At 44.3% G+C, this 27,258-nt stretch overlaps 1 protein-coding gene across 2 annotated transcripts in view; it reads right to left on the reverse strand.

Annotated features, from left to right (window-relative positions):
- The window catches only part of SMYD1 (SET and MYND domain containing 1), a 43,540-nt gene extending 17,029 nt beyond the window's left edge, over window positions 1-26,511 (reverse strand). Inside the window, exons 1-6 of one of the 2 annotated variants that reach the window (XM_005686696.3) lie at window positions 26,257-26,511; window positions 12,340-12,516; window positions 9,166-9,379; window positions 7,131-7,261; window positions 4,333-4,371; window positions 2,118-2,307 (exon numbers count right to left, since the gene is read on the reverse strand). In XM_005686696.3, the coding sequence (XP_005686753.2) occupies window positions 2,118-2,307; window positions 4,333-4,371; window positions 7,131-7,261; window positions 9,166-9,379; window positions 12,340-12,516; window positions 26,257-26,393 (888 nt within the window). In that variant the 5' untranslated portion in view covers window positions 26,394-26,511. The remainder of the gene's footprint in view (window positions 1-2,117; window positions 2,308-4,332; window positions 4,372-7,130; window positions 7,262-9,165; window positions 9,380-12,339; window positions 12,517-26,256) is intronic. The other variant, XM_005686697.3, reaches the window with a different exon arrangement.

Consider the following 27,258-nt stretch of genomic DNA (forward strand, 5'->3'; position numbering starts at 1 on the left):
AGAGCTCCTTTCATATTTGTACATAAAGATATACCTCATCAGTTTTAGCGACTTTGAGGTATTGCCTTAACTTAAATATTTCCCTATTGGTGGTTATTTAGGTATTATTCAATATTTTGTTGTTCCCAACAATGCTGCAGTGTCCTATCTCTTTATACATATACCCATGCATGTATGCAAGTATATCTGCAGGGTAATTCTTAGAACAGCTTGGTCAAAGGGTAAAAAATATTACCTATTAAAAATGAAAATAAGTTAGTGGCAGAAAAAAAAAAAATGTCTAGAATAGCCTGGGGATGAGAGAAATGAGCAGGGGAGAGTAGCACTGATGCCATAAGTAATTGAGTGGGTCCCACCCTCTGAACACAGAAGTCAGTTTTGTTTGTAGCCTTTGCTCTAACCAGAGACAAGTGTCTGCCAACACACAGGGTGCAGCGTATGTGTGCGTGCAGTCACTTCAGTCGTGTCTGACTCTTTGCGACCCTATGGACTACGGTCCCCCAGGCTCCTCTGTCCAGGGGGTTCTCCAGGCAAGAATACTGGAGTGGGCTGCCATGCTCTCCTCCAACCCAGGGATCAAACCCGAGTCCCTTATGTCTCCTGCTTTGGCAGGTGCATTCGTTACACTAGTGCAACCTGGGAAGCCCAATACGATACAGAAGCTAAGTTAATTCACAAGTATACTTGTGTCTTCAAATGCACTGATGGACTGTGCATTATACAGAAATACTGAGTTAGTTTCTCCAAGGAGTCTGGCACCCAGTTAAAAACCTATATGTGCTTTTTCAAATCTGACTATAAGCTGTACCTGGCAGGCCACACAGGTAGGAGGGAAAGCTGCCCTCCCCACGAAAGACTTGGTGCAAGGCCAGTGCACCGCAGTCTCTGAAGGGAGGTGCAGCCAAGGGCTCAGGCCCATCCTGGCAGGTCACACTCTTCACATATGGGCATTCCTGACCCAGGTGCCTTCATTCTTAAGTCTCTCTCTCTCTCTTTTTAATTGAAGTACAGTTGATTAACTGAGGTCTTGAGGTCTTCTTCAGGAGCCTCTACTGAGGCCTGCTTATTGTAAAAGTGGAGTTGGGGGAGATTTTCTTTTCTTTTTTAGTATTTTCTTGGCTGCACAACATAGCATGTAGGATCTTAGCTCCCAGACTGAGGATGGAACCCATACCCCATGCATTGGAAGCATGGAGTCTTAACCACAGGACCACAAGGGAAGTCTTTGGGGGATTTTAAGACATGCTTCCTCATTCTGACTCCGTATCCAGGACTTTTCCACTCCTAACTCTTCCCGTACCTCCCACCCCCTCACTCGCATGCCTCAGGGTCCATAAAACTGCGGAGCCTTCAGTTCTGTGTCCCTCAGCAATGAGCCAACCCTCACATCTGTGCTGATCGACCTGACCCTCCACCTGCATGCCTTCCCATGGTGGGGGGGGAATGGACTGGGGGAATCGGTGCCCACTCTAATCTCAGCCACATGCTTTACCATTATAGGAAGCTACTAAAGGCTTGCTGCTTTAATTGGCTCTTCTGACACCTAGCAGCCTAGCTCTTCCAATTCAGCAAGCCCCTGACCTCCTCATTGATAGGACTTTCCATGCTCAGTGGTCTCACCATTGATGAGGAAAGAGCTACTCAGGAGGTAAACGTTTTAGCCAATCTCAATATCACCTAGTCTGCACATTGCCCATTTCCATAAGATTAGGAACATATTTGTGATAATCTGACAACAAATCTCTTTGCCCATCTGGTCTCTCTATGAGAAACTCTCTGCATCACTTAATGTGCAAGGGGCCAAGAAGAAGAACTTTGAATTTACTAAGTGTCTACTCTCTATGCCATTTCCTTTACATAGCTCATCCTGTTTAATCCTCATAACAGCCCCTCACAGTGGATGTCATATTCCTATTTTACAACTGAGAAAACAGAGTTACTTCCCCAGACTCAAAAACTTGGCAAGCAGTGGCACCAAGACACCAGCTAGGACCCATCTGTGATGCTCTGTCCACCAATCAGCAAGGCAAGGGCACCTTAGTTAGCTGGGGAATCCACCCTTGTCTGGCTCTTGAGGAAGATGCTCAAAAGCACCCCAGTAGTGGGGCTGCATGTACCTTCGGGTCGTCTTTCACCCCCAGGAAGAGGTCGTCCTTCAGCCCCTTCTGGCAATGCTCACATGTGCAGTCAAAGTAGTACTGTCTCTTCAGCTGCTTCTTGCGTTCTTCACTGATGTTAAGGAAGTCGATATAGGACACTGTCAGCTCCTCTCCTTCTGAGATTTTGCCCAGGGCTCGGAGCTCAATTCTGGACCAAGGTAAAGGAGAAGAGTCAATCAAATCCAGGGTGGGATATATGCTCTTCAAGGTTTCAAGGAGTTGAACCTCAAAGACAACTTCCACTAACAGTCTGAGAAAACATTCCTCCAAAAGGGGGAATTGTGACATAAAGGACAGTTTTCTGAATAGGTCTGCTCTGCTTGTCATAACAAACAAATCTGCTCTGTTGCTCTGAAATCAGCTCAAATAGACTCCCAGTAGAGAGCTGGGCTTAGTCATAAAAGCATATGAAGCTGCCATGTCTGCAATTATCCCTGTGCATTTAGCCACTGATTGTAACAAAGGAAGGGAGAAATAATAAGGTACAAACTTCAAACAAGAGAAGACTTAATAGTCATGTCTGGTTAGCGAGGGATTGCTTCTCTCAGAAACACACATATTCAGTTACCCACAATCTTAGCCCATTTTGTGTCTAATTATAAGCCCTGGCCTATCTAAACTTTTGGTCCAATGGTTCAGGCAAACATTAAATGGGGAGAGTTATGCTTGAAGATCTCTGAAGGCAACTAAAGGCTGGCTTTTTAGTAGCCCACTGCGTTTTTCACTTTTTTCTTTACTTGGGGACATGGATTTGGGATTGAAGGTGGATTAGAGAAAGCAGATGACATTTCAACCACCTTCCAGCCTAGACCTGAGCCTCCAGTTACCTTCAACACTACACACCTCACCAGGTAATAGAGACAGAATGTGCTGAAGACAAAAGGCCGCTGCACAACTGACACCCAGCTAAGCCAAACCAGCAGAGACCAGCCCATGGGCCTCTCAGCCATGCATCTTCTACCCACAAGGCCAGAAGCTATAGAAAGAGTAGTAAGCCCAGCAAACTGTGCTTCTGTATCTAAGCTGTGCTCCTGTAGCTCCCCAAGATCCTGGCACCTTCCTTCCCGGAGAGAACCCATCACCTAGAGAGTGAGTGGCAGAATGTGGAGGGCTAGGAAAGCATCTGCAGAGAGGTCCATGGTCATTCCCTTCACCTCCCAGAGAGGCTGAGTCAGATGCCATGTGAAAGGCAGGAGATGGTCTCAGTCAGAGGCAACCCCTTTCACATGTTCTGAGGTGACAGCCCAGCAAGAAACAGCTGAATCACAGTGATGCGTGTGTCCAGGTATCTGAGGTGACCACTTCTCTCACAGTGGGGTACACTGCCATGCCCAATAAATGTGATCATACACACACACACACAACTTATATGGAGACTGGCAAAACTGTCTTTAGTCCCTTGTTCCCTTTCATCTCCACCCTAATTTTTGACTGTTACTGAAGGAGTGGAAAGCAAAAGGAGAGAAGGGCAAGATGACCTACTCACACAGCTCTGCTTAGAATCCTAATATATCCCAGCTACAGGGCATTGACCTCCTCATTTCACAGAAGAGGATGCTGATACCCAGAGAGGTGAAGTAACTTCCCTGAAGGTCCCACAGCATTTTGGCAATGGGGCCAAGATTTTGAACTCAAGAGTTTTATTATATCATACTGGCCATTAATTCATAGTTGGCCCAGAAGCCATAAAGAGAATACATGAATAAATACTTACCAAAAACATCACAATTACAGATACCATTTTTAGAACTAGTCTGAGTGAGAAATTGGAGGTCATGAACAAACACACAGTCCTTTAGTAGGTCAGTAATATCAACAGTCCTCATTTCATGGTAAACAGGGTTTAGAGGAATCATGTGTATTTTTCTAAGAAGACATGGACCGGAAGGGACTGGCGTACTTTGGAGTTGGAGGAGAGAAAGAAATGAGGAGTAAAAGAGAAGGAAGAAAGGGAGCAAAAGCAAGCACAGCACAGAAGGTAGTGGTGGGTGAGGAACAAGATGATTAACACAGATGCATTAAACATACAGCATTCAGCAAAGATGAGATTTGGGGGAGCAGACAGGCATTACAGATAGCAACCAAGGGGTCTCAGGAAGGGGCAGTCCCAGCACATCAGGCAAGTGAGGGAGATGGGTCAGAGGAACAGGGAGGTTTGCAAAGACTGACCCACCTCATCTGGGTATGAAACATGGATTTCACTGCCTCATGACTGAAAAACAAAACAGACACCCAAGTGGAAATCATTACCATCGGCTCGTCCCATACAGCTAGCAATAGTGCACAGCATTCCAGGTTATGCCATCAAAGCTTTGGCCAGCACAACCACCTCTCTCCCAATCCCTTCCAGCTGAGCTCCCTTGCCAAGATGTAGCCTGGTATAACGGAAAGTACATTTGATATGGAATGAGAGGTTCTGGGTTCAAAAGGACTCAGCCTTAGACAAGTTACTTCCCTTCCCTGGGCCTTGGTATTTTCATCTGTAAGCTGGCAATGAGACTGTCATAAGACAATGAATTCAAAAGTAGAGGGCTACCATATTTTTCCACAGCAGGGCAAAAAAATAAAAAAAGCATATGAACCATTCATGAAAGATGCTCCTGGTTGCCCAGTCAAGTTTGAATGCCAAATCATGGGCAAATTGGGCTTGGAGTAGCCCTTCAGAGCCTTAGGGTCTTCTGAGTGGTTCACCAATAGGGCTTCAGCTTCAAGTCACCAGCTGCATTGCCACCAAGAAGCAGAATCAAACAATCCTTGGATGGTTTACTATGGCTAATTTCTCTTTAAATTGAAAATTGAGGGCAAGAGGAGAAGGGGGCGACAGAGAATGAGATGGTTGGATGGCATCATTGACTCAATGGACATGAGTTTGAGCAAACTCCAGGAGATAGCAAAGGACAGGGAAACCTAGCGTGCTGCAGTCCATGGTGTCACAAAGAGTTGGACACGACTAAGCAACTGAACAACATCAATTTCTCTTTAATGAAATAAATATTCCTGCAGGCATTCTTCCATAAATAAGTAAGGTAGAGTGCTAAAAAACCATATGGGAAGCTACATATTATTATCCCTCTAAACAAGCATCTTGGGCATAAGGGTGGCCTCTTTTGATGTCTGTCTTGGGAAGAGTTTGAATGTGTCTGGAGACCAGTCACACAGGTAGTATGCAAAAATTGCTGGGATTAGATTTGAACTCTTAACACCACAACCAGTATTCTTTCCACTATGGCAGGCACCTAGACTGTTACTGCAAAGTCACCTTCTCTCATACAACAGCCAAGAAGCTCGGGTACCACGTGCCTGCTCAAAATTAGTGGATGCTTCAAAGCCAGAGCAGACACTGGTGATGATCTGAAAAAAGGGCCCCCCAGGTTTCTGTGGCTATGACAAGAAGGGCATTGGGTCACCACCACTTATGGGAGGGGTGCCCAGAAAGACCAGTCCCACTTGTGAATTTGATCCTCTCTACCTACCAGGGTAACTCCAGACACCAGTCCTTCTGGGGAGATTCCATGAAGTCCAGGCCAGGGACCCCAAGAGGTTTAGGAAGGGAAACACAAATATACTGGGAAAAGATTGTCACCTAGGTCCAAAATAAACTTTCCTGTCTTGAGTGACTTTCTCAAGTGCTCGAAAGCCTAATGTCATGCATGCCCTTGCTTTCAGAATTAGGAAGGAAAAGGAAATCAGAGTCCAGGCTCCACTGGAGCATAAGCTTGTTTCTTGGCTGAGAACCAGAAACCATTATCTTTGGGGGGAAACCTGCTCATTGTTGATGGCTTATAGCCAACTTGCATCATCATAAGAGCTCGTCTCTAACAGTAAAAGAAACATTTCTTAGGCCTTATATCCCCGGTAGCTCAGACAAGAAAGGATCTGCCTACAATGCAGGAGACCTGGGTTCCATCCCTGGGTCAGGAAGATCCCCTGGAGAAAAGAATGGCTACCCACTCCAATATTCTTGCCTGGAGAATCTCATGGATAGAGAAGCCTGGTGAGCTACAGCCCATGAGGTCACAAAGAGTCAGACACCAACTGAGTGACTAACACTTTTCTTCACAACCCCAAAGCTCCCCCAGTCTGAACCATGGACAACCTGGGTTCATCATGTTTTCTGACTCTTCTCCATTTGCACCCCACCCCAAGTTCTATTCTCTGCCTTTCCATCCCCTGATCTGTGCCTTCCAGGGGGCGAGGCTGACCTCTGAAGTTCTCATCACCAGATTCTTTGGTCGTCTGGCTTCTGGTTTAGCCAATGGAAGGAGATCAGAAGGTGGGAGGAGAGAGAAATTGGGGTATTTAGTCTCTTGGCTCCTTCTCTGCCTGACTGCGGTTCCAGCTGTGGCTGGTTTCTCTACAGGCACAGCTGAGCTGTTGGGCTGGGGGACAAAGGGCCCCCTCCCATGGCTACAGCTCTCATCAGCCACAGGAACAGCACTTCCTCCATCACCCCTCTACCTCTAGAGGAGGTCATGATTTCATGTTGCTGCCCAGACCCTGGACACCTTACCATTCTTATGTCAGTTTCTTCAGCTTTACCCACACTTCTATCAATTGCCCTTTTATTAAATTCTCTTAGGGTAACCCTTGAGTGTGCCTTCTGATTTCTGCTGGTAACTTGACTAACACATGCTCCTGACAGGTGCCTTCTCAGCCAATGATGCTTTGCAATGACCCCTACATAGAAAATCTCAGGCATCAAGTTCAAAATTACACAGTAGTTAGAGGCTTATTTAACATATCTCAGCAACCTCAAGAAACATACAAAGACTCAGAAATCACTTTGCTACCTTCCTCATTACATTTGTCTTCTCTACACTTCTTCTGGAATAAAATTTCAATTTTCTATCCAGATGAAATCCATGCTAGTTCAGGTCCAACAGTTTACTTTTGGTTTAAGTCAAATGTAGAGATGATACCCTACTGTCTCCCCATCCCCAGCACACCAACCCAAGTTAAAGACATACTCACTTGCCATTGTTAAATATGACAGTGCAGTTGGGCCAACAGTCATGGTTCACCAGGGCCAGGTTGGGGAAGACGCCCACGCCCACAGCCTGCAGGCCTCGCTGGTCACTGAGTGTGAAACCATTGCAATTAATCTGCCCAGAAGAAAAGATGAGAGTCAGCTAACAGACCAGACTTGGTGCAGAACACTAACCAGCTGTTGAAAGTTTTTTAAAAATAGAAAACCTGGTCTCATTCTGGAAATGCTTAGAGAGTTTGGAAACAAAACAGTTAGTCTCCTGATCTCTATGTGATTCCAAATGACCCTCAAGATTAGTACCATGCGAGAGTCTCAATTTACACCATTACCTTGAAAGTCTGGGGTAGCTGTATTCTTAAAAAGTCCAAAACGGGAATTCTCCTGTGGCCCAGTGATTAAGACTCATTGCTTTCACTGCCATGGGCAGGGGTTCAGTCCCTGGTTAGGGATATAGGATCTCACAAGCTACACAGCAGTACCAGAAAAAGCCTGGAACTTCCTCTTATGTTGCAGAGATTGTGTACAATAATAAAATACTATCTGGGACACTGGGATGGCTAATTTTATGTCAGTTTGGCTGGGCTGTGGTGGCCAGATATTTGGTTAAGCATGATTCCATATGTTTCTAAAAGGTGTTCTTTGGATGAGGTGAACATTTAAATTGGGAGGCTTAGAATAAAGATGGTTAGCCTGCACAATGGAGGTGGGCCTCATATAATCAGTCGAAGATCTTCATAGAGCCAGACTGGTTCCCCAAGTAAGAAGGAATTCTTTCAGCAGACTGCCTTTGTACTTGAAACACAATTCTCCTTTTTGGGTTTTCAGCCTGCTGGCCTAACCAGCAGCCCCTACAATCACAAGAGGCAGTTCATTAAATCTCTTTCTCACTGGCTCTCTCTCTTTCTACACACACACACACCCTTGTGGTTCTGTTTCTCTGGAAAACCCTATTACAGAAGCTCTGGCACATGGGGGGGACTCAGAGGTGCTGAGCACGATCATACTATTTTATTACAAGAATTCCCTCCTCAGCCCACTCACCAGCAGCCCAGAAGGCCCTCAGCCTGCCAGATGGGAGACAAGTTCCCATAGCCCACAGCCTGAGTCTGCTGACCCACCGGGCTCCCATCCCCTCCTCCCTCATGACTTCAGGAGGCCTGGATTTGTGGCTCAAGACAGCGCTCTCCAGAAAGCCCCTACTCTCCTCTCCCTGGGTCCCCAAGATCAGCCCATTAGATCTGGAAAAGGGAAGAATCTTATTTCCAAAGTGTCTGGTCAGCAAGAAGAAATAGTGATTGGATCTTCATTTTATTTTCTTTCAAGACGGGGGGTGGTGGTGGTGGACCATGTTTAGTCTTTATTGAATTTATTACAATATTGCTTCTGTTGTTCTGGGTTTTTTGGCCATGAGGCATGTGGGGGTCTTAGCTCCCTGACCATGGATGGAACCCATGCCCCCTGCATTGAAAGACAAAGTCTCAAGCACTGGACCACCAGGGAAGTCCCCCTGGGTCTTCATTTTCAATGTGGAGTAGAGAAAGTATAGGAAATGCAGATGAACAAGAGAGTAAATCACCATTCAAACATGCGATGGGAGATAAAGAGTAGTTTTCAGGTGGGATGTTGATTTCAGACCCCGCAGGAATGACCTCATAGTAAAGCAAGACCAGAAAGAGAACTGAGTGAGAGCTCCTCATCTAAGGCCTCCTTCACCCTCCAGAGCTATTCTTGGCCTCCCCAGTCACACTTTCTCTTCTGATGCAGATCATGTTTAAAGTGTTTATTGAATTTGCTACAACATTGCCTGTTTTGTTTTGGGGTTGTTGTTTCTTTATTTTGTCACGTGTGATCTTAGCTCCACAACCAGGGATTGAACCTGCATCCCCTGCTTTGGAAGGGGAAGTATTGACCACTGGACCACGAGGGAAGTGCCGCCCCTTCCTCTCTGACCTGGCAGCGCTGGGGTCGCTGCCCACCTCCACCCCACGCCACCTCCAGGTTGAGCGAACTCTTACGCACCACGCCGAAGATATGGGAGATGTACTGCATGCTGAACTGCTGGCTCTGCGGCGGCCAGTACTGCAGGAACGTGTCCACGTCCAGCCGCAGCTCCTTCTGCTCCTCCTCCCCGAAGTGCTCCACGTGGTTCTGCAGGTCGTCCACAGAGACCAGGCACCCCTCAGTGAGCCCGCTACCTTCTCTCTCCACCCGCCACATGATGCGTGCCGCAAGCCTGTGCAGAAGGGTGGAGTGAGTGAGGCCTTGCTGCAATCATTCTTTCCACAACCACTTGCCGAGTGCCTCCTGCTGCCTGGCGCGGTGTCGGGCTCAAGGTAACAGTTCTGAACTAGAGGGATGGCATTTCTTGTGTCGTGAAGCGTCTTAGAGTGGTGGTTGGTGGTTTAGCCACTAAGTCCTGTCTGACTCTTGCAATTCCGTGGACTGTAGCCCACCAGACTCCTCTGTCCATGGGATTTCCCATGAAAGAATACTGGAGCCGATTGCCATTTCCTTCTCCAGGGGATCTAACACACCCAGAGATCAAACTCTTGTCTCCTGCATTGCAGGTGGATTCTTTACTGACTGAGCTACTAGGGAAGCCCTCTTAGAGTCGGGGAGACCTAAGTTGAAAAGATAACCAGTGCTAAGTGCTGTACCCAAAATCAAACAGGATGACCTGAGCGGGAGGGGGAGGGGAAGCCAAGGTGCTCAGGGGAAGCCAAGGTGCTCAGCGGAGGCTGGAGGAGGCACTCGGGGCTGCCAGTGGAGTGAACAGGAGCCAGCTCTGTGCAGATGGGGAAAGAGCAGCGAATACAATGGCCCTAAAGAGAGGGAGAGAGCTTGGCATGATTAGAAGCAGCAAAGTGGGGACTTCCCTAGTGGTTCAGTGGTTAAGACTCTGAACTTCCACAACAGGGGACATGGGTTTAGTCCCTGCTTGCGGAGCTAAGATCCCACATGCTGCAGGGTCCAGTGAAAAGAAGCAGGGGGAAAAAGAAACAGCAAGGTGCTGGCTGGGGCTAGGGAGCAAGGAGAAGAAAGCGAATGAAGGTGAAGACGGAAGCGGAAGCCATATTGTGTGGTCTGGGAAACCATGAGAGGGGTCTGGGGACAGAGTGAGGTCCAGTTACCTCTTGTGGGGCCCTCAATGGGAAACCTTAAAAAGAAGGGCTAGCTTTTTGGTGTAAAGCTAAGATGGTGCCTGGCGGAAGAGATGAGGGCGCAGCTTAAGTTGTTTGTCAAAATTTTTGATTGGCTCTCTTGATTTCTGTGCATGTGGACAATGGGTGATCACCATAGACCCCTGTCATGATGTAAGCACATGGTAATCTGACCTTTAACTTGATTGGTAGAACTATGGAAAGTCCCTCGCAAAACATCCCTGCTTGCCTATGTAAACCAGGAGCTTACGACAATAAAGTGGAACTGCTTAGACAGAACCCCTGTCGTCTGATTGTCTCTCGCTCCCCGAGGGGCTGGGTTGGCGGACAGCAGACTCACTTTTCCTCGGGACCCCTCAGCTCTGCTGAGGGAAGTTCCACTGCCTCTCCCTTTCTGCAGAGGCCCCCCGCAACCTGTGTCTCTCCTGACCCTGCGGCTAACTGAGATGAGCACCGGAGAAGTCTGATGACTCCACTTCTTACTGTGTGACTCTGGGCAAGTTGCTTGCCCTCTCTGAACCTCTCCAATGGCGAGTAAAGTGTGGGTAATACACATTCCCTGCCATGCTAACCTCCAGAGTGCTGGTTCTCATACTGCCCTCCCTTTACAGAAGGCAGGAAGAGACCAAAGAAAGAGGCCCACCACTCCAGATTGGTGGTGGCATTCTGAACCTGCAGGGCACTCACTTAGAAAGCTTGTCTTGGATGACCACAGATAAATAGATCTTTCACGATATACATGTATAGCAAATCAACACAGTGTACAATACATTTAAAATATCAATATCCTATGACTTAATCAATTACACCTCAATAAGAGGGAAATTTATAAATAAATAAAATTTCACATGAAATTACAAAAAGAAGGAGTAGGGGAAAAGAAGAAGTAAGATTTCAACAGATGGAACTAGGGAACAGGGGATGGGGAAGCTAACTAAGCAATTTCATTTGGCAGTTTCCCATAAGTTAGTCTGGGCTTTAACTTCACAGTTAAAATGCTCAGTTCAAAGGCTCCAGCATCACCATCCCCATCTCCTCCACTCTCCACTGCCAGCTTCATAAGCACCTACCTGCAATCTAGCATCAGGTCCTACCCTGCTGGAGCCTCCTGCACTTGGTAGCTCTGGAATTAAGGTATTGGCGCAGAGATTTTTACAAATGCAAATGCCTTTCAGGTGTAATGAGTCCAGAGAGCTAGTGTACAACCATGGGGATGAGTGGAGCTGTGATAATTTGAAAAGTTCTATTTTTTTTTAAAGAGGTTAGTTGCTATTGAGCTTTCATTTTGCCAAATCTTCACGTTTTTTCAAGAGAAGCCAGAAATCTTAATTTTTTTTAATGTGTAACTTCCTAACTTTTTGACAAGCAGGTCAGTTTTTAATTAATTTTTGTTAGAGTGTACTTGATTTACAGCATTGTGTTAGTTTCAGTTGCTAACCATAAGTTTGTTTTCTACATCTGTGACTCAATTTCTATTTGGTAAATGTATTTGGACCTTTTTTTTTTTTTTAGATTCCTCATATAAGCCATATTATATGATAGTCAGGTCAGTTTTTTAAAATTAAACATTGAGGAGCCACATAGAACAAGTCTGCAGCCAGCTCCACCCAGTGGAAATTCCCTCATAAATGGGCTTCCCAGACCAAGTGGGGTGGGGCTTCCCTGATGGCTCAGATGGTAAAGAATCCACTCACAATGCGGTATACCTGGGTTCGATCCCTGGGTTGGGAAGAGTCCCTGGAGGAGGGCATGGCAACCCATGTCGGTATTCTCATCTGGAGAATCCCTGTGGACAGAGAAGCTTGGCAGGCTATAGTCCACGGAGTCGCAAAGTGTCGGACACAATTGAGTGACTAAGCACAGCCCAGACCAAGGGAGAGCACAGAAGCAGCAATCATAGTCTCTTTGGGGCTTTCTCCTGACTTGCTCTCAGCCCAGCTTGCTTGGACCGAGGCGTGGTGCCCCCGCTGCCACCCCACTCCCCACCTGACATTTGGGAATCCAAAGCCCCACCCCAGTGCCCAGCTCTCACCTGATGTTCACATTGGGCACCTTGCCATATCTCTTGATGGCCGAACATTCGTTCTTGTGGTTCAACCAAGCATCCTTCTGGCAGGTGCGGTCACAGTAGTGGGCAAACTTGCACTGCCCACATCGATGGAGCTTCTCCTGCCTCTTGAAGCAGGTGTGGCACACAACATTCACCAGGCTGGAAATAGAGGGAGAAAACTGTGACCTTGGGGCACCACACCAGCTGTTGGGAGACTGGCCTTTGAGTATGGGCTCAGTGGGCTGCCCTTGTCTTTCTCAGCTTCAGAGTCCCACCTTTCAAAATGAGGGGCTTGGGTTTCCAAAGGTCCCTTCCAGCTGTAACCATTCTTTTTTATAATTTTGTTTATTTATTTTTGGCCCTTCTGGGTCTTCACTGCTGCGAGGGCTTTCTTTAGTTGCAGCAAGCAGGGGCTACTTGTTAGTTGCAGTCCCAGGGCTTCTCACTGTGGTGGCTTCTCTTGTTGCAGAGCACAGGCTCTAGGGCTGCAGTAGCTGTGGGACTCAGACTCTAGACCACAGACCCAGTAGTTGTGGCAGATGGGATTGGTTGCTCCACAGCATGAGGGATCTTCCCAGATCAGGGATTGAACCCATGTCTCCTGCATTGGCAGGTGGATTCTTTATCACTGAGCCACCAAGGAAGCCCTGTAACTATTCTTTTGGCAGATATTTTTCAGTGAAACTAATGAAGGGAATGCTGTTGAACTCTGCATATAAACCCTTCAGTTTAATTCAGTAAGTATAGATTTACGACCTGTATGCGTTAGGCCCTGGGACTATCACAAGTTCTGGAGGAACAATTGAACCCGGGGTCACCAGGCAGCCTGAGCAGCACTATAAGAGGAGACACAGGGTGTTCCTGGATCACAACATAGGAGTTCCCCTTTAGGAACCAGGGACTTTGTCTTCTAAGCCAAGGGAGTGGGTGGAAATTCCTCACAGTGCTCTTGCTGAGAGTCACAGGTCATTAGCACCATGGCATGGGAGAGAGCATTCTGTGTCACGTGTACTTCTCGTTGTTGAAATAGACTGTCCTTTTCTCCAAAGAATAAAAAAGTCATAATTATCTACAGTATAATGGGACATGACCTGTTTTACCCAAAATTTCATCTACACATTTATATCATAATTCTGTGCATTTGGCAAGAGTAAGGATGACAGAGTTGCTGATGTCACCAGTGTTATGTGATGTGTTCTCTTGGCTCAGAAAGAAAGCGGAAGTGATAGGTGGCCGACTCCACAAACTGCTGTGAGGTGCAATGCCAGTAGTTAATCATAAAGTGCTCAAGGGTTTGAAAGGTTAGTGCCTACTTACAGGTTAGGTTATTCCCATAGTAATGTCTTCCTCACTCCCTTGTATTCCCTGAAGTCTTCCCAGCGAGAGAGGAAGAGTAGAATTACTTACAATTGCGCAGAATTGCAGCCCATTAATTACTTGAACAAGGAGTAGGCTAGGGACAGAGCCCCAAGATACTACAGTATAGACCTCACCCCATACCGGGTGACGGAGAGACCTTTACAACAATGTATACAATCCCTTATCAGGCCTTGACTCGATTCAGCCACCAGTTCAACAATGTCTTGCCTTCATTTTGTCTCATCAGAGTCTTTACAATCACTTTGTTATAATCAATGTTTAATTACAATTCATAAGAAGAAAACATGATCAATCAGAAATGATCTTTCTCCTAGTGAACTCATGGTGGGTCCCAAATGTTAACCATCAAATCATTGTCTACAGGCTCCCAATCTGTTTTAGATTCCATTCTACAATTTTTAAAGTTTGGGGAAAAAAAGCTACAAGGATATACTGTACAACACAGGGAATATAGCCAATATTTTGTCATAGCTATAAATGGAGTATAACCTTTAAAATTTGTGAATCACTGCATTGTACACGTGTGACATATAATATCATACATCAACTATACTTTAATTAAATAAATAAAGTTCTAATACCACTTCCTCACTTAGTTATTTTAAAGAAGTATAGTTGATTTACAATGTTTCAGGTATACAGTAATGTGATTCAGTTGTACATATATATATATATATGCTTTTTCAGATTCCTTTCCATTATAGGTTATTACAACATATTGAATATAGTTCCCTGTGCTGTATAGTAGGTCCTTGTTGTTTATCTATTTTCTATATAGTAGTGTGAATCTGTTAATCCCACATTCCCAATTTATCCCTCCCCACTTAAAACCACATCTTAGATTCCAGGAGAAAGACTGCTTCTGCCAACCAGCTTAGCTGATGACCTTCACCAAGCCACATTTCTCCTCCTTAGTCTCATTTTTTCAGTCCCCACAAGAGTCCCATTTACACAGTGCTTTGCAATTTTCAGAGATATTTTTAAGCAATTCTCTTTTGTTAAACTGTCACAGCAACCCTTCAGTGTATAGGTCATCACTGTCTTCCCAGGGATATTATTCTCATAGGGGTCCCTGGTGCCTGACACTGTTCCTAGCACAGAAGGCAGAGGAAGCTCCCAAACCTACCTGCTTTGTGTACAGCCCTGAGTGTGCCCTGCCCCAGCCAGCGGGTCCCTGCTCGCTCTTTCCTCTGCAGCCCTGGGTTGTATCATCTGTCAGAGTCAAGAGGGATGGAAAGGCAGCTGCTGCTCAGCTCCTTGTATGGAAATAACTGGTTCCTGGTCAGATAAATGCAAATAGAAGGCGCCTGCAAGGTGAACGAGCCCTCTAAAAACACAGCCAGAGAGGACTGGACCAACTGTTCTGGCTTCCTGGGCTACCTAAAAACTTGTAGCCTGAGAGGAGGTCTGCCCTTAAAAATTGCAGGGGAGAGCATCTGCCTTAAAGAAATCACATCCGGGAGGGGGGTTCAGGATGGGAGGACACATGTATACCTATGGCCAATTCATGTTGATGTATAGCAAAAACCATCACAATATTGTAAAATAATTATCCTCCAATTAAAATAATTAATTTTTAAAAAGAACATCGCATCCCTCAAGTACCTGGAGAACTTTACAATATTTTAAATTCCTTCTTCCTTCCTTGTTCCTCCCCATCTTTCTTCTTTCACAGTTTTTTATTGGGCATCATTTGCAACAATGTGGATGGACCTGGAGGGCATTATGCTTAGTGAAATAAGTCAGAAAGAGAAAGATAAGTAACGTTTGTTATCATGTATATGTGGAATCTAAAAAATAAAATCAACAGATGAGTATAATAAAAACAGAAACAGACTCACAGATGTAGAGAACTAGTGGTTACTAGTAGGGAGAGGAAAGGTGGAAGGGTCGTGATAGGGGTATGGGATTAAGAGAGACACAAACTACTGGGACTTCCCTCGCAGTCACATGATTAAGACTCAGCGCTTCCAATGCTGGGGGATGCAGTTTCAATCCCTGGTTGGGGAACTAAGATCCCACATGCTGTAATGCAGCCAAAAGATTAAAAAATAAATAAAAAATTTAAGAAGAAGGTATTTAAAAAAAGTCTCATCGTAGTTGATAATGATTCCATGATCCTACCACCTCCTTCTGTAAAGACATATTTTTTTTAAAAAGAAATACAAACTACTATGGATAAAATAAATAAGCTGTAAGGAAACAAGCTATAAGGATACAACACAGGGAAATACAGCAAGTGTTTTGTAATGACTTTAGATGGAATATAATCTATAAAAATATTGAATCAGTGTGTCATACACTTGAAACTAATATGATATTGTAAATTAACTATACCTCAATTTTTGAATTTTTTGTTTTCTTTATATTTTTTACCATATTTCCACTTTTAAAAGTAAATTAAAAGTTCTAAGTTTATTAAAAAGCATTTATTGAGCATCTTTTATGTGTCTTGCCTTGAGCTAGCTGACAGAAATAAAGAAGATACAGACTTTGCCTTCAAGCAGTCCCCAGTTTGAGCTGAAGCATAAACACATATAAGGAAGGTGAGGCATGCCCCCTAGGAATCCTGCTGCAGGATTCAAGGTCAAGGAAGGAGGAATCTGGGAAGGCCATCACTGAGGAGGCTGGGAGGCACGGTTCTGACTGTCTGAAGATGAGCCGAGTTATACATAGAAGGTCAAGTGCTCCGCCACGGGGAGGCACTGGCATGAGTCAAGGCCTTCCATGGGGGAAGCAGTCAGGGCAGGGGTATCTAGCGGACAGGAGGAACTGTTTGACAAGATCACATTATCGGGAAATAATGTTGGAAAAATGACTGGACTGTGGGGGACCTAGAATGCATCTTTCAGTAATAAGACCTTATTCTACCGGCAGGGGGGCTGGGGTGGAGGGGACAGAAGGGGTCCAGTGGAGGCTTCTGCAGAGAGGAGAGACATGGCCAGAGCTGGGACACTCAGTTTCTTTTTGCTACGGCATAGGCCTGGTGTCATTTTTAAAATTGTGTTTGTTTGTTTTTGGCTTTGCTGGGTCTTCGTTGCTGCTCGGGCTTTCTCTAGTTGTGACGGGGGCGCTCTCCAGTTGCAGTGTGTGGCCTTCCCACTGCAGTGCCTTCTCTTGCTGCAGAGCGTGGGCTCTCGGCGAGTGGGCGTCAGCAGTGCTGTGTGTAGGCTCTAGAGCTCAGTGCTTGTGGCATTTGGGCTCTGTTGCTCCACAGCATGTGGGATCTTCCCGAATCAGGGATCAAACCCGGTATCTCCTGCATTGGCAGGTGGATTCTTCCCCACTGAGCCACCAGGGAAGCCCCCCAGTCTTGTTTTTAAATGGCCCATGTCAATCCTTAAGGGATTCACATTTGCACAATTATTTACCTTAGCGGAAGTTAGGTGGTGCTACATCCCTAGAACAGACCTAGAAATTTTTAACACTTCTTTGATTAAAATTGCAACTTTCAAGATTTTCTCTGCCACAGCTCCCAGGACAAGGCTCACACACCTCACTCAGACCTGGATGCACCTCCCACACTCTACCAAACCCCTCTTCCCAGACTCAGAACACATCTTCAGATGCAAATAAGAGAAGGTGACATTGTTTGGGGGACAACTTGGCATTTGACCTAATCTTTACTTAAAAAGCTATTATCCCTAAACTTCTGCATGTAAGGATTAAAGTTTAGCAACACAGCTCGCTATGGGCCATGCGACATATCAACATGTCTGACCTCTGCAGATGAATTAAAGTGCCAAATCACAGATATATGTCTAAATCTACTCTGTGGTTATCCTTAACACCAAATGCAAATGTTGAAGACTGTAACCCGAATACTTTCACAGTTACTCATTCATTTTCTGAACTATCTGCTCAGGAACTTATCTAATCCCTTTATTAAACTATTTCCATTTATAGCATCATTTATATCCCACCACTTACCCACCAGCTGTTACCAGATTAAGGTCACACATGTATTTGTGCATATGCCATGGTTAATTCTGGTGTTCCCATGGGTCCACATAGAATTACATGGACTGCAAGCCCAGCCGTCTCTATTGGACCTGAAGAAGCTCATAGCTGGCTTAATTTTCAAAAAAGCCCAGCTGACAGTAATTTGTTCTAAACTATCTTTCTTTTCAAACTCTCAGAGAATGAACTTCTGTTGTCGGGGAAAGGATGAGGAGAAGGGACAGTTAGGGAGCTTGGGATGGACATGTACGCACTGCTATATTTAAAATGGATAACCCACAAGGACCTACTGTATAGTGCAGGGAGCTCTGCTCAATGTTACGTGCAGCCTGGATGGGAGAGAGTTTGAGGGAGAATGGATCCATGTATGTGTATGGCTGAGTCCCTTCACTGTTCACCTGAAACTGTCACAACTTTGCTTATTAATTGACTATACTCTATTACAAAATAAAAAGTTTTTTAAAAATCTTTATTTTTCTCATATTTTCATCTTTGATTTTCCCTGCTCAGATGAATAGATAGGTTCTCTTGGGCACTTCCAACTCTTTAAACAGAATTATTTAGGAGTTGGTCAAGAACTTTAAAATAAAAAATTCACTGTCCTTTTCACTTCTTAACATCATGTGTGAAAAACTGGATTAATAGGAAGTGCATATTATTGGTTGAAGTAAGCTGAAAAATAGCCCCCCAAAATGTCAATGTCCTACTCCTGGAAACTACATGAATTACCTTACATAGCAAAAGGGACTTGCGGATGAAACGAAGATTAAGAACCTTGAGATGGGAAGGTAAAACTGAATCATCTGGGTGAGTGTAACGTAATCACTAGGGTCCTACGAAGGATGCAGGAGGTCAGAGGAGAAGATGCTGCACAACTGCTTTAAAGCCCAGAGATGCAGGCAGCCTATAGAAGCTAAAAAAAAATCTTGGAAACATAGTCCTATTTTATTTCAGCAAATAAATTTGTGTTGTTTTAACCACTAAATTTGTGATAATATTTTATACCAAGAGTAGAAAACTAATTGGGGCTTTCCAGGTGGCTCAGTGGTAAAGAATCCACCTGCTGATGCAGGAGGCATCAGTTTGTTCCCTGCGTCAGGAAGATCCCCTGGAGAAGGAAATGGCAACCCACTCCAGTATTCTTGCCTGGGAAATTCCATGGATAGAGGAACCTGGCAGTCTACAGTCCATGAAGTTGCAAGAGTCAGACACAACTTAGTAACTAAACAACAACAAAGGAAACTAATACATTGGTTTATTATTATAAACATTTTTTTCCTGTATCAAAGTGAAAAGTGTTAGCCACTCAGTCGTGTCCAACTCTTTGCAACCCTGTTGACAGTAGCCCTCCAGGCTCCTCCGTCCATGAATTTCCTCAGGCAAGAATACTGGAGTGGGTTGCCATTTCCTTCTCCAGGGGATCTTCCCAACTCAGGGATTTAACCCAGGTTTTCTGCGTTGCAGGCAAATTCTTTACCATCTGAGCCACCAGGGAAGCCCCTTTCCCTGTATAGTCACATGTATATTTCTGTTTCTTACCTACAAGTCTCTGGATCTAACCTTTCTCAGGCCCCAGAACCAGATCTTGATTCTTCTGCAATTAATAGATGTATATTCTTTCTTTTATTACGACTAAATATTAATAATTGAATTGACAAGAACAAAAGAAAATTAGGTAGGCAATGGTAGGCCCACTTGTAGGGGTTGGGTGGTTGGGGAGGATAGTGAAAAGCGATGACAGACAAGATCCTGGGAGACACAACCCCTGCCCTGTGTGACCCGGGGAAAGCCTCACTAAGCCTCAGTTTCCCCATCTGTAAGAGAGAGGGCTTGAATGAATTTGATGGGTCTCAACCTTCTTCTGGGTTGAGGACCATTTTGAAAGTAATAACTTTCTCCCCAGAAATAAAAAGCATGCATGCGCATCCACATACATTTTGATCCTCTCGTTACAGGTACTTCCCTAGCTAAGGATCCAAGGACCCAGTCAGGAACCCATAGGCTACAGATTCTCTAAATGTAAGACATCTGGGACTTTATCAAATAAAAAGAAAAAAAATTGAATAGTATTTCTGGCTTCTAGAACTGCCCACGAACACTTTCCTTATAAAAAGTATATTTGTTGTATTTGATGCTAAATTAAATCAAAACAAGCTTTATTCCTATATTAGCCTAACACCCCTGTCTTGCCACGCTGTAGTCCCTTGCATGTACTGAAAAAAATGGTATAACTCAGAAAATCTCAGGTTGGAAGAGATCTTCAGTGTCCTATGATCCAATTCCCCTCGATGGCCCGACACGTACTCTACATCATCTCTGTTGTCATCAAGAAATACACACTTTTCACTTCCAGACTGCCGACAACCCTGTTCTACCTAGAAGGTAATAGAAACTCAGTGTCAGGGGTTCAAAAGCTTACAGATGTTCCAAGGAAAGCTTTGGAACTAATAACATCTTTTTGGTTGTTCAGTCCCTCAGTCATGTCCGACTCTTTGTGACCCCATTGACTATAGCATGCCAGGCTTCCCTGTACTTCACAGGGAAGCCCTGTAGTAATAAGCAAATGAGCTACAATATAATTTTTAAGTGAGGGCATCAATAGAAAATAGACAAATTGCAGAAGAAGAAACGTAATGACCAATAGGCATATTTAAAAGACCTTTCACCTCCTTAATAATAATAATAAATTCAAACAAAATAATGCTGGGCTTTCCTGGTGGCTCAGTGGTAAAGAATCCACCTGTCAATGCAGAGGACATAGGTTCAATCCTGTTCTAAGAGGATCCCACATGCAGCAGAGCAGCTAAGCCCTTGGGTCACCTCTATTGAGCCTGCGCTCTAGAGCCTGGGAACTGTAACTACTAAGCCTATATGCCCTCAAGCCTATGCTCTACAACAAGAGAAGCCACCAAAATGAGAAGCCTGAGTACCACAACTCGAGAGGAGCCCCTGCTCGCCCCAGCTAGAGAGAAGCCCACAACAAAAACCCAACACAGCCAAAATAAATAAATAAAATTATATCAAAAAATAATAATAATTCTAAAATAAGTTTTAAAGGTTAGTGTTAGTCACTCAGTCATGTCCGACTCTTTGTGACCCAGTGGACTGTAGTCCACCAGGCTCCTCTGTCCATGGAATTCTCCAGGCAAGAATGCTAGAGTGGGTTGCCATTTGCTTCTTCAAGGGATCTTCTCCCAGGGATCAAACCAGGGTCTCCTGCATTGCAGGCAGATTCTTTACCATCCAAGCCAGCAGGAAAGCTCCTAAGAATGAATGTCTGCCATTACAGGAAGACGCAGGTTCAATCCCTGGTCTGGTAAGACTCCCACATGCCTCGGACAACTAAGCCTATATAAAATTAAGTACAGAGCAAAAGGAGAAGAGAGAAACATTGAACAACTCAAGCTTATCCACCATGCCTGGGGGCTCAACCACTTTCAAAGACCAAATCCATGAAAGACGACTCCTTGGTAAATTGACCTTATCCACCTACTTTGCCTTCATCCCCTTCCAGCATGAAACTCAGAATCCCCCAAAAGCATGACGCACAGGCTCCCTTCTAAACGTCAGTTTTGGTTGATTCGCAGTGGCTGCTGCTAGAAAGAACAGTGAGGCCAAGTTGGAGTTCAGGAAGAAGGTGTTGCCTGATTGATTAGCCATGTCTACCAGGGATCCTGGTGCCCAAGTGCTGCTCATTTGCCAGGTCTCAATGGATTATCTCTGTTTTATTCTTGGCCTTTTATGTTTAAGCAGATGACCTGTTTTTCCAACCAACCAAATTAAAGCGATTTTAACCAGACCTAAGGGCTATATAACAAAGGCCTGAAGAGCTGCTCTGAATGCTAAGCCCAGTCTATTCTAACAAAGACACAATTCAACTTGCAAGTCAACATGACACAGTGCAGCATTATATTTTAAAGCTAAATATATCATGCATTATGAACCAGAAATTCCACTCCTAGGATACACATCCCATGTATCTGTTGACCAAGAGATAGAAACAAAAATGTCCCATAGCAACTACTTGCAGGAGGATGGAAACATAAATTGTGGTACATACACATACAGAGCTCACTCATTTTGTTAGTTACACAAAACCATATGTATAAATAATAGAAGAACATTTGAATGAAAGAAGCAAGAACATAAAACCACCTATAACTGTATACCTTGGCATGTTGATGTATGGCAAAACCAATACAATATTGTAAAGTAAAAATAAATAAATAAATAAACAATAAAATTTTTAAAAAGATGAAAAACAAGCTATAAAAACTAAATTATTTGTTGTTTAGGAATATGTACATATATGGCAAAACTATCATTGAAAACACAGGGGGATAAGTAACACAAAATTCAGACTACTACTGTAGTTACCTTTGGGACAAGTATGGGACAGGATAGGAAAAGATAGGCAAGATGAATGTAATATAATGTTCTAGTTAAGTAGGATGGTGGTTTCACAGGGGTTCATTTATTGTAAGGCTTCATGTATGTTCGTGTGTGTACTCAATCACTCAGTCGTGTCTGACTCTTTACAATACCATGGACTTTAGCTGGCCAGACTCCTCTGTCCATGAAATTTTCTAAGCAAGAATGCTGGAATGGGTTGCCATTTCCTACTCCAGGGGATCTTCTCAACGTAGGGATTGAACCCTCGTCTGTTGCATCTCCTGCATTAGCAGGCAGATTCTTTACCACTGTGCCACCTGGGAAGTCCTGTAATGATTCACAGAATATATACATATACATACATATATATTTCATGTATTGTTTGCAAGAAGAGATTTTCATTTAATGCACTACTCAACTAAAGATAAAATCTTCATTTTGGAAGGTAATGCAGATAGCCTGGTTTGCAGTAACACAATGTTAGAAAATGCCTCTTTCATAGGGTGACTTTTGTGGGTCACCTGGTCTACCTCCCCAGTCAGGTTTCTCCCTTACAGTGGCTGAATCTCACCAGGACCCTAAAATTGGAGTGAAGATAGGATGAGCAAAGCTTTCCTCTGATGCTTCTCTAGGCTGTCTCAGGTACACCCGAGCAGTTCCCTCATCTCTGCAGTGATGAGTTTGGTTATATCTCTTATTTTTTAATTATGAAGCAGTCATTTCAATTTCTATGTTTCTTTCTTTTTTATTGAAATATAGTTGACTTGAAATGTTGTATTAGTTTCAGGTGTACTAGGTAAATCACTTTTAAAAATAATCTTTTCAATTTTTTAAATCATTTTAAAGATCATTTACTCTAATCATCCTAATCTTTATTATTATTATAACAATAAGATTTTATTAGCATTTTATCTGCAGCATGCACTAAAGTTGTTTTTATATAGTTATTACTTCAAATGAATGATGAATTTTTTATAATAAGAAAAACATGTAAACAATCTGAATGTCCATTTATACAGGAATGGTCAGAAAGTATGCAGTCTTAAACTCTACAAAGAGAGTATAGTAACACAGAAGATACCTAATATGAAAATCTTCCCAGGTTGGGAAGTGGTAAAAAAAATCTGCTGCCAGCTCAAAAGACACAAGAGGGGGAGGTTTGATCCCTGGGCCAGGAAGATCCCCTGGAGTTAGAAATGGCAACTCACTCCAGTATTCTTGTCTGGAAGATTCTACAGACAGTAGCCTCATGGGCTATAGTCTATGGGGTCCCAAAGAGTCAGACATGACTGGGCATGCTCGACGTTTAGATAAGATCCCAACTAATAGTACAAATAAATGAAACCTATGTTTTAAAATGGGTTTCCCTGGTGACTCAGTGGTAAAGAATCTGCCTGCCAATGCAGGAGACTCAGGTTCAATCCTTAGCTTGGGAAGATCCCTTGGAGAAGGGAATGGCAACACACTCCAGTATTCTTGCCTGGGAAATCCCATGGATAGAGGAGCCTGTGGGGTCACAAAGAGTCGGACATGACTTAGTGAATAAACAACAACAACGTTTTAAAATAAGCTGGAAGGAAATAGACAACCATGTCAATGTTAGCTTCATGTGAAGATACATTTTTTTCTTCCTAAGTTTTACTCTTGTAATAGAAAGAAAATCCACTCAACTTCAGACACTTTTGAAAGGGAAACTGATTGGCAATGTTGGTTTTTAGGGAGTTGAAGACACCCATGGATGTTCTATAAAAGGCAAAATGGTGAGTCAGTAGTAGTACTAAGATCATTGTTCAGAGTTCCTGTGTTTCTAGCTTTTTCTGTCTTAATTCTGAATCCAATTGATTCCTCAACTGCTCCCAACACACCCACACAAGTAAATAAAGTAAGACACACTCCCCCTGAAGAAGTATTACTGTCATCTCAGCCTTTCTAAATTCCTCAGCTGTAGCTAGCCATATACTCCATTCACAGCCTTTTCCTTGAAGGTCTTGGTGGGCAGGAAGAAATGAGAATTTGAATGCTACTTAAATTATCTCTGAAAAGCTGTGCCTATTCTCAGGATGGTCATACAGTGAGTCAACCACCAAATCGAGGTTATCAGAGGCCTTCTTAATTTAGACCACATCAGTGTCAGTCAGGTCACCCCAATTTGGGGGCTCAGAGAATACTGTCATAATGTTATCACGATGGAGGGTTTTTTAAAAATAAAGATTATTACTACTGGTTCGGGAAGATCCACTGAAGGAGGGTATGGCGACCCACTCCAGTGTTCTTTCCTGGAGAATCCCATGGACAGAGGAGCCTGACGAGCTACAGACCATGGGGTCACAAAGAGTCAGACACAACTAAAGCAACTGAGCACGCACACATGCAAAAGTGTGGTGGGCAAGTACGGACGGGACTGTAGGGGGAATGGGAAGGTAAATTTAATAGATCCTCTTTGCAGGGCCTATTAAAATGGAAAACTGCGCACTCCAAGGCACAGTGATTTCTCTCCTAGCCAGTTCTCCTAGAGGATAATCACACATGCATGCAAGTGGACATGGTCAAGGATTTCAATCACAGAAACATTTGTTTGTATGAAAAATTGGAAACCACCAAATGTCTCTCAACGGGACAATAGATTTTCAAAAGTTCATATATTCATACGGTAAAATACCCACAGCAGTTAAAACCGGTGGTCCATAGCATATGGATCAACATGGATAGATATACATGTGGGCAAAAAAAAAACCCCGCAGATCTTTGAGGATTTAAAAGAAGTGGCTATAGACTTAATGGTTTCCATGAGGATAAATATCAAGACATGTTGTTTAGTGAAAGGAGCAAGTTCAAGGATAACATCGAAAGTATGATATTATTGGGAGTTCCCTAGTGACCTAGTAGTTAGGATTCTGTGCTTTCAGTGCCATGTCCCAGGTTCAATCCCAGGTCAGGGAACTGAGATTTCCCCAAACCACACAGTGTGGCCTGGGGAAAAAAAAAAAAAAAAAAATATATATATATATATATACAGTGCCATTTCTGTTAAAAAGAAAAAACAAACTACAGCTACGCATTTTGATAAGTACAGATATATATATATATATATGTATGTAGAGAGATGTAATAGTACAAGAACATTCTAGAAGGAAACATATTAAAGTCAAAACAAGGATTACCTCAGAGGAAAGACAGAGGAAACTGGGACCTGGGGTGGGAAACATGAAACAGGGTTACAGGTCATTGGTGATATTCTACTTTTCAAAGGTAAATGGATTCCAGTGTTACTTGTGTGTTTGTAATTACTTTTTAAAAGTCTCAGAAATTACGTAATCTTCTAATATATTTATTACACCTCCGAAGCAAAAAATATGGAGCGTTCCATAGAAGAATGTCTCCTGGACACCACACCCCCTTTTCATTCCCTTTCCCTCCACCATCTGCACACACAGCACTCCCACTCGGGCAAGTTCACTTATGTTCTGAGTGCTTGTGTTATGCTTAGTCGCTCAGTAATGTCCAACTCTTTGCGACCCCATGGACTGTAGCCCGAGAGGCTCCTCTGTCCATGGGATTCTCCAGGGAGGAAAACTGGAGTGGGTAACCATTTCCTTCTCCAAGTGATCCTCCCCACCCAGGGATTGAACCCAGGTCTCCTGCATTGCAGGCAGATTCTTTACTGTCTGAGCCACCAGGGAAGCCCAGTATCCTGAGAGTATGCCCTACAGCCTTCAATCACCTTTGCAACCCTCCTAGGCACCAGAGCAAATCCCATTGACCATGACCCTTTGCAGAAAAAGTATTGTCAGCAAACAGCTGTGCAGATCAATAGCCACATGAATTGTATCCCTTTCCATGATCATTTTCTTATTAATTGGAGGATAATTGCTTTACAATGTTGCGTTAGCTTCCGCTGTACAACAATGTGCATCAGCTATATGTATACGTATACCCTCTCCCTCTTGAGTCTCCCTCCCACCCCAACCCTATCCCACCCCTCTAGGTCATCATATCACCAGGCTGAGCTCCCTGTGTTTACAGCAGCTTCCCACCACCTACCTATTTACACACAGTAGTGTATATATGTCAGTGCTACTCTCCCTCAATTTTGAGAGCAAAGAATTTGAGAGTGTGGCACTGGCCAAATCACCAGGAGGAAAGAAGGCAACAACCCACATTCCGTACCTGTCAAAAACCACAGCGGAATAAGCCCGCTCGGCGAAGATGATGTCGGCAGCACAGAACTCCTTCGTGGCCTTCAGACCTCTGCCTTTGCCCTCAGCAGTGAAGACCTCCACATTCTCCATTTCCCCTATTGTCATCTCAGAGTCTTCGGGCAGCTCGGCAGATATTTAAAACTGAGCCAAGTCCCTTGTCCTCGCAGCTATTTCAGCACCTTCAGCATCCCAAAGAGCAAGTCTATAAATGGACAAGCACCTCCCCTTCCCTACCCCCTCCAGCCCCTGGGCCCTCTCTCACTCCCCCTTCTGCTTCTTTTCCTGGAGACCGGGATGGGGCAGGCCAGAGGACAGTGACCCAGGAAGGATCCCCTCCACCTCCCAGCCAAGCTGACGAAGTAGAAAAAGACCATGGGCTGGTGTGCTTCTCAAATTGGGCCTGAAAATTTTGGAAAAGTTCCTTTGCAAGGAGTAGCTAAGTCCTGGATTGCAGTCGTGCTCAGCTTTAGTTGGAATGGGCAGCACTTGGTCAGTAGGGTATTTTTAGCAACCAGATGCCTCTGTCAATCCAAAGCAGAGACAGCTGAAGTGGTCCAAGAGAAGAGGCGAGGCGATGCTTGCTGCTCTGGGACCCTTCAGCTGTCAGGCTTGCACTTTCTTAAGTGAGATGGGCCCCTTGTTTTCTCCATGGGTAGACTATTGGCAGAAAGTAACAGATGCTAATCTGACCCTTTGCCATATATATAACCTCTCTTCCCTGGTGGCTAAGACAGTAAAGACTCTGCCTGCAATGCAGGAGAGTCGGCTTCAATCCCTGGCTCAGGAAGATCCCATCGAGTAGGGAATGGCAACCCATCCCAGTATTCTTGCCTGGAGAATCCCGTGGACAGAGGAGCCCAGCAGGTTACAGTCCATGGGGTCGCAAAGAGTCAGACATGACTGAGCAACTAAGTACTCTCTAGGTTCCAAGGGGCCTCCCTCTTCTCTAATATTCCTTGGCTCTCCCACA

This window comes from Capra hircus, chromosome 11, assembly GCF_001704415.2.
Source record: "Capra hircus breed San Clemente chromosome 11, ASM170441v1, whole genome shotgun sequence".
In the NCBI taxonomy this organism is placed as follows: Eukaryota; Metazoa; Chordata; class Mammalia; order Artiodactyla; family Bovidae; genus Capra; species Capra hircus.